General features: G+C 40.8%; 1 protein-coding gene across 2 annotated transcripts; it reads left to right on the top strand.

Moving 5' to 3' along the window:
• Positions 1–4,078: 4,078 nt before the first annotated feature.
• On the top strand, positions 4,079–6,868 carry her8.2 (hairy-related 8.2). Of its 2 annotated transcripts, none has more exons than XM_080428078.1 (4): positions 4,079–4,160; positions 4,299–4,394; positions 4,494–4,572; positions 5,835–6,868. In XM_080428078.1, the coding sequence occupies exons 1-4, from the start codon at positions 4,098–4,100 to the stop codon at positions 6,224–6,226; spliced, it is 630 nt and encodes a 209-aa protein (XP_080284204.1). In that variant the 5' UTR covers positions 4,079–4,097; the 3' UTR covers positions 6,227–6,868. The 2 variants fall into 2 exon arrangements, with proteins under 2 accessions (XP_080284204.1, XP_080284203.1); XM_080428077.1 differs by having other exon boundaries at positions 5,832–6,868.
• Positions 6,869–8,180: the final 1,312 nt, after the last annotated feature.

The raw sequence follows: 8,180 nt of genomic DNA, 5'->3' as shown, positions 1-8,180 counted from the left end.
GTGTGTGTGTGTGTGTGTGTGTGTGTGTGTGTGTGTGTGTGTGTGTGTGTGTGTGTGTGTGTGTGTGTGTGTGTGTGTGTGTGTGGTTGGGTGGGTGGGTGGGTGGGTGCGTGCGTGCGTGCGTGCGTGCGTGCGTGCGTGCGTGTGTGTGTGTGTGTGTGTGTGTGTGTGTGTGTGTGTGTGTGTGTGTGTGTGTGCACGCGCGCATGCGTGCGTGTTTGGCCTTTTGGGGAACATTTCCGACAACAACATCATCGCGTGGCTGACTGCATGTTGGTCGCGTGTCCAGAAGTCCCCTGTGCGGTGGACGACCCCCTCCCCCAATACGTTGTCCTGACCTGCAGGACATTGGAATGCATTTCGATGACGGGTTTGCAGGAGTTTACTCAACGCGAGAACGAGAGAGCCGTGGCGGGAAAAGTAGGCTACTCATTTATTCTACTTAAGTAAAAGTATCAATACTACAATGAATGTACACATACTCTGACTGTTACAAGTAAAAGTCCGGAATTCAAAATGTAATTGAGTAATTGAGTAAGTACAAAAGTCAAAATGTAGGCTACTTAAAGTACCAAAAGTAGAAAGTAGCCTACTCATTGTGCAGACTGTCCCATTTCACAAGTTTTCAAATGTATAACAATCCTTTGAAAATAGCAGATCTACAAGCACACAATGCATTGTGAGCTTGTAGATCGGCTATTTAAATGACCGAAATGTACTGAAGTGGTTAATGTATGTTTTGTAATAATAATCCAAATCTACAGTAACTACAGTTTTCAAATAATTGTAGTGGAGTATAAAAGTACAATATTTGCCTCTGAGATGTAGTGGAGTATAAGTAAAAGTACTGAACATTGGAAATACTTGAGTAAATGTACTTAGTTACTTTTACACCACTGAGAGAGAGAGAGAGAGAGAGAGAGAGGGGGGGGGGGGTCCCCTAACTCGAGATTTATTGTCCTGCTCTTTATGTCCTCTTTCAATGGCGTGTAAGGTCTGCTGGCCAAATGTTAGGCCCAATTATTCCAATTATTTATCAATTCGATCAACAAGTGTGCATGACACCTGTTGTAGCCATCCATCCATCCACCCATCCTGGATGGATCATGGATGGATGGATGTTGCAGCCTAGGCCTACTTATGAATTCCTCCTGGCACTTGAATCCATAAACGCATATTAGGCCCACCAGTCATTTATATGGATTGGGGTCTGTCACTCAGAGAGTGTGCAAAATGGTCCATTTGGTTACATTTGCAGTTTTGCACAGGCATTAAATTAATACAGTGTATGGGGTCCCCCAAAGATAAAAACAAACAAACAACAACAACAAAATAGTAGCCTATCAAATGGGGGTCCGTACTAGCCTAAAACATTGGTTCTCAAAGTGGGGTCCGGGGACCCCCAGGGATCCTTGGGGGGGTTCCAGGGGGTCCCAACAATAATTTTAACCACTTTAACCTTTTATACTTTGGCTATTCAAAAATAGCAGATATACAAGCTCATAGCGCGGCACCTAGTGCTGCTATGAGCTTGTAGATCTGCTATTTTTTTTTTGTTATTCTGAAAATTTGTGCAAACCTTTACAATAATCTAAAGCGAACATTTGTAACTCAAATCTTTGCTTCTTGGGGGTCCCTGGAACAACATATTTTGAGATGGGGTCCACAGCCAAATACATATCATTTTGGGGGTCCTTGAGATGAAAAAGTTTGAGAACCACTGTTCTATAGGCTACACTTTGTGGCACTGACTGGTCAGCCACTGGTCAAGCACCTGCTCCGCTCCGGCCGCCTCCTCCTGCTCCCCAGACCGACTGCATGGCCGCATGCTCCTCGAGGTTATTCTTCCTTTCATGGTGATTAGATTCGCTTCAATACCGCTCATTGTTCGCCCACGTTTCCCACGATCGAGCCTTTGCCTGGCAGTGAGTCGCGTGGCTGTGGCTCCACAGAACAGATCGAGCCCCCCCCCCCCCCGGCGCAGGGCCAATATTACTCTCTGTGGGGACATCTGGTCAGTCTGACATCTGCCTCTCACTTTGCCTCCCGGTGAAATAACAGAACACACAACAGATGTTTGACATTTTCCAAACGCCGGACGCGATCAAAGCAGCCGTAATTAGTCTACCAACACATAAGCTTTGTGTGCATGCTCTTGAAAACTGGAATGAGCGCAATAGCCTATAGGCCAGCAGTGGCAACCATTTTCCGGTTCCACTCAAAAAAAGGCCATTCATTTTTCCCATAGAGATTGTAGAAATATTTATATCAATTATGTTAAGCCTAGAATCAAGCAATAAAGGCTCCTGGTGAATCATGACCATAAAACATTTGATTTTGTTGAATATTTAATTATATGATAGATGTTTTGCAGTTTTCCTTTATTATTTTTCTTCACAGAATCAAATGTTTTATGGTCATGATGACCCTCTATAATTAAAAATTAAAATGTAAAACACCTTAAATATTGTATTCATTTTATAAATAGTTCACATTTTACTCAAGGCTGACGCCCGTTGCAAGTTGATGATGTCATTTGTCCATAAGTGGTCCAGCCCTATGGAATGTATGGAATGCATGTGCTTATAACAATGTATTTAAAATTGTTTTAATGCTCATTAACCTTATAGGAAGTATTAAATTGTTTTTTTTTATTAAGACATGCTAATAACATTCAATAGGGCTGCCACACATGGACAAGTTGAAATGACATCATCAACTTGCAACGGGTGTTGTCCCCCTTGAGTAAAACATGAACTATTTATAAAATAAATACAATAAAGGTGTTTTTAGTTATAGAGGGCAATTATATTGTATTGAGGCATATTTGGCTTATTAGCCATGCAGGGGTCCTTTTAACCTCCGCTAAACTGTGCCTGCCCTAAACACAGTTGTAAACCAATTGCAATAGCCCCATTTAAAGATTGAAATAGCCCATATAGCCTACTTCTTCAACGTGGCCTATAGACTTCAAATGGCCATAGCCTGGGCTGCGCATAGGCCTATATAGGCCCTTGGCTCTTTGTCAAACGTCTATCTATAGTGGGTATATTTTCTATGAGCCTTGAGAGAATAGGTTTCGCCTTTTTGCAGGTAGGGTAATGTTGCCCCTGTTCAGTTGAAAAGAATGGGCGAGTTGCTCCCCGGAGTAAAACCTCGGTCATTAGACACCCTTGTTCATCCCTGGGAATGACAATCCATGTGGACACCCGGCGCTCTGCGTCACCTATCTCCCTGTGAGAAAACACACACAGAGAGAGAAGAGGCGGAGGTGGAAAAACGTTTTTTTTACTTGAGTAAAAGTATCAATACCGCAATGTAGAAATACTCTGTTACAAGTAAAGGTCTGCAAAATGTTACTTGAGTAAAAGTAGCCTACAGAAGTATTGGTATAAAAATGTAGGCTACTTAATGTACCAAAAGTAAAAAGTAGCATAGGTACTCATTATGCAGAATGCTAAAAGTTTTCAAATGTATACAAATCTTTTGAAAATAGCAGATCTAGCTTGTAGATCTGCTATTGTCAAATGGCCGAAATGTATATAAGGCTGAATGGCTAATGTATGTTTTGCAATAATAATCAAAATCTACAAAGTAACTAGCAGATAAAGTTTTCAAATAATTGCACTGGAGTAAAAAGTACAATATTTGCTTCTGAGATGTAGTGGAGTAAAAGTACTGAAAACTGGAAATACCCCAGTAAAGTGAAAACACCTCAAAATTGTACTCAAGTACTTGAGTAAATGTACTTAGTTACTTTACACCACTGTGAAAAAGAGGAAACGAAAGTTTTTTTTTTTGTCGGTGGGGAGGAGGTGGTGCATGGTTTCAGGCTGGACATCTGTCGCTTGTGTTTGGTGTATCTCGGGCTATTGAATGGATCCAGTGACCTGTCAGTCTTGACTGATGGGAGCGGACCGCTAGGGAGCGACCCCGTGTGTGGGAAAATACCGCAGCCAAAGAGCTCGGCCATTCACATGCTAATTGTGCCCTATAAATAAGAGGGCTGCGCCGCGCCGAGGGCCTTATAGACGCAACTGTGTGTGAGAGATTCAGAGACACACAAGTGGGCTACCCCGAGCAAAACGAGGGAGAACATGACCGCATCCTCCATGGCGCACAACGTGGGGAAACACTCAAGTGCGAAGCAAGAAAGAAAGGTACCTCCATCCAACCGGCTGGATCCATTCTAAAACACAACAGCTCTCTGTCTCTCTGATCTGTGTTCTTTCAAGCTTGTTGCGCCTGCCTGTTGCTTTTTGTTGCCACTAACCCGAGTGCCACTTTTTTATTCTTAGCTGAGGAAGCCACTCATCGAGAGAAAGAGACGAGAGAGGATAAACAATTGCTTGGATCAGCTTAAAGAAACTGTAATCGGAGCTTTTAGACTTGATGTGAGTATTGTTCATATCCACTGTCTATATCTAGGGCATTTATTAGCCTATAGTCTAGCCTACTTACTAAAATTGCTTCTATTTTTCTCTTTGTCACAGCAATCCAAACTCGAGAAAGCGGATATTCTAGAGATGACAGTGAAACACTTGGAAAACATTCAAACTACTACATTCAATGGTAAGTGATCGGCCTGAATGAACACAACATCACATCTTACGAGCAACAAGTGTATTTCATCATTGCCCCACTGGCAGCCTACCAGTAGAGGGCAGTATCGATACGTTAGAAAGCCAGTAACGACAGGGATACTGATGTCTCTTGGAACGCTTGATAAGTGACAGTGAATTCCAAGGGCTTGGAAAGACATTGTGTAGGAGATTTAACGAGTAGGATGTACAATATTGCCATGTAGGCTTCAGCCTCCATGAATGCCTGTAGACAGCTCCCACCATGGGTTCAGTGTTCAAGGAGATTTACTGTCACATTAAAATATTTATTGTTATTATTACATACTGCACAACAACAACAACAACAACAACAACAATAATATGACAATAATCATCTCAGAAACTCCCACTGGGAGTTTACATCATCAGAAGAGACAGATAATATAAATCAGGCTAAATAAGTTGAAGACAAACGCATATAGGCTACATCAGTGTAGGTGTGACCATGTGAGTTGTGTATTCAGGAAAACAACATATACAGATACACATATACAGGTGCATATAGCAAACCAATACGCTGCTTTTGTACAGTATATTAGAATTATGGTGTGAAAATAACATGATTTCACCCGTGTCAGTTGTTGCATTGCCTGGTCTGGGTGCAAGTTGTGTTGCTGCCAGTGGTGTAACTAAGTAACCAAGTTAGTAACCAAGTAACTACATTTACTCAAGTACTGTACTTAAGTACAATTTTGAGGTACTTTTACTTTACTGGAGTATTTCCAATTATCAGTACTTTTATTTCTACCACACTACATCTTAGAGGCATACTTTTACTCCACTACAATTATTTGAAAACTTTAGTTACTAGTTACTTTGCAGATATACATTATTATATTATAAAACATAGTTACTTTGCAGATATACATTATTATATTATAAAACATACATTTACCACTTTAGCCCTATTTTCTACCTAGGCTATTTGAAAATAGCCGATCTACAACCTCACAACGCGACGCGTTGTGAGCTTGTAGATCGGCTATTTTCAAACATTTTAATACTTTTACTTTTGTTTTTTTAAGTACATTTTGATACCTATTATTTTGTACTTTTACTCAAGTACATTTTTTATGCCGGACTTTTACTTGTAACAGAGTACTTCTACATTGCAGTATTGATACTTTTACTTAAGTAAAACATTTGAGCACTTTTTCCACCACTGGTTGCTGCACACTTCTGATGTCATTCTCTCCTCCCTCTGTGAAGCAGATCCTATGGTGGGCCTGGAGGCGCAGCAGAAGTACAGCACAGGCTACATCCAGTGCATGCACGAGGTCCACAACATGCTGCTCACCTGCGAGTGGATGGACAAGACGCTGGGCTCCCGTCTGCTCAACCACCTGCTCAAGTCGCTGCCCAGGTCCACTGACGAGCGTCCCCTTCAGCCCGCCACGCCCCGGCACGACGTCTCTCGGCCTCCCAGTCGAGGCGCTGGGCTCCCCAGCACGCCCGTCAGGCCCGGGAGGCAGACTCAGAGAGAGGGGGCCCCATGCCTCGTCGCTGCGCCCCATCAGGACAGGCCCCTGATCCTACCAAGCAGCCCACTGCTGCATAGTCCCCATCATCACTTGGGTGTGCTGGAGATGTGGAGACCCTGGTGAACTAATAGTGCACTGATTCTCAAAGTGGGGTCCAGGGACCGCCAGAGGCCCTTGAGGGGGTTCCAGGGGGTCCACAGCAAAATGAGGAACAGTTTAAACAACTTAAGCCCCTATTTTATTTTTCGGCTATTCAAAAATAGCCAATCTACAAGCTCACAACGTGTTGCGATGCAACGCGAGCGCGGCTATTTTTAAATCATGTTGAAAAATCCTGGAAATTTGTGATTTTTTTTAAATAACTTTAACACAAATCCTCTCTTATGGGGTCCCCTGGCACAAGATCTTTTCAGATGGGGGTCCACAGCCAAATACATACCTATTTGGGTATATAGTTTCCTTGGTATGAAAATGTGTGAGAACCACTGAAGTAGTGGACTTGACTTATTGCTCTTAAATCTCCAGTTTGTTAGACCTCTTCCTCTGTTATGTATCTTATAGATATGCTACTCAGAAGACAATTATTCTAGGTGTGCTATATGATTCTATATAGACCTTTTTCAGTACTTCCCTTCAGAAGTTGACTTCCTGTAGCCTGCATTATAGAAGGCTCTTATTAATCTTTCTTATATTTATTGAATTAACCACTTTATTTATTTGATATTGTAAGGTATATGTCTTTGCTTCCTCTAGGTTTCGCTTGGCACTGTATAGTTTGCATTTCTTCTTCCTTTGTCGTATTATTAACATAAAGCATTAATAAAAAACGTTACACACTTTAATTTGTTTTGTGTACTTATTTTGGAAAATGTTTCATGTTTTTCTTTTGGTTTTCCTGACATTTCACACAACAACAAGCAGTGGTGGAAAGTACTAAGTACATTTACTTAATTACAATTTTGAAGTATTTGTACTTTACTTGAGTATTTCCAATACTTTTACTTCTACTCCACTACATCTCGGATCCAAATATTGTACTTTTACTCCACTACATTTATTTGAAAACTTTAGTTACTATTTACTGTGTAGATGTGTACAATAACCACTTCAGCCCTATATATACATTTCGGCCATTTGAAAATAGCTGATCTACAAGCTCACAATGTGTCGGGATGCAACGCATTGTGAGCTTGTAGATCTGCTATTTTCAAAAGATTTTTATACAATTGAAAACTTGAAATGGGACATTCTGCACAATGAGCAGTTTTACTTTAGGTACTTTAAGTACATTTTGATGCCAATACTTTTGTACTTTTACTCAAGTACATTTTGAATTCCGACCTTTTACTTGTAACAGAGTATTTCTATATTTCAGTATTGATACTTTTACTTAAGTAAAAAATTTGAGTACTTTTTCCACCACTGTCACTGATGACAAGTGATGGATGGGTCAAGGGTCATGTCATTTCAAATGTAACAAGCACAATGTGACACACCCATGTCACGTTTATGCAAACATTTACTCATCTTATAAAGAGTTGAGCTGAACTTTTGCACTGTAAGAACCAAATGCATTCAAATTGAACTGGTTCTCAATCTATTCTGAATCAGGCTCAACCTGGATGGCTGCCGTGTTATTAGTGGTCAGATGGGTGGGCCGTGTCACCCGTGTGCATTTTCAGAGCATATTGATTTTAATGATCCATCAAATCAATTGTGTTCCGGCTTTTTTTTATACATTATGTTTTTGAAATGTATGTTATATTATCAATAAAATGTATGTTATATTATCAATAAAAGCCATATACTTGCAGTATGTGGCTGATTTAGTTGACAGTGCAACCAGCTTATAAGCCAAGAAAATGATGATGTAGAATTCAAATCTTCTGCACTATCAATATGTATTAGCCTACGTGTTAGTGTAACGGAAATATAATTTATAGTCCTGTTTGATCATTGAGTCAGTATTCATCTTCAGTTTTATTCTTATGGCTGCACTCTGAAATTGTTCATTGTTATGATAGGTCTGAAACAAGGATGATAAGAGTGAGCATGGGGATGAGAAGGAGACGCATCC

This window comes from Gymnoscopelus braueri (genome assembly GCF_963280865.1).
Source record: "Gymnoscopelus braueri genome assembly, chromosome: 5".
Classification (NCBI taxonomy): domain Eukaryota; kingdom Metazoa; phylum Chordata; class Actinopteri; order Myctophiformes; family Myctophidae; genus Gymnoscopelus; species Gymnoscopelus braueri.
Note: the sequence above shows the minus strand (reverse complement) of the source record. Positions and strands in the feature narration are given on the sequence as shown.

Excerpts from the sequence above, each read along its gene's own strand:
- her8.2 (XM_080428077.1), top strand. The coding sequence starts at position 4,098 with ATGACCGCATCCTCCATGGCGCACAACGTGGGGAAACACTCAAGTGCG. Across the intron at positions 4,161-4,298 it reads GTGCGAAGCAAGAAAGAAAG|CTGAGGAAGCCACTCATCGA; the intron begins GTACCTCCATCC and ends TTTTATTCTTAG. Across the intron at positions 4,573-5,831 it reads TCAAACTACTACATTCAATG|CAGATCCTATGGTGGGCCTG; the intron begins GTAAGTGATCGG and ends CCCTCTGTGAAG.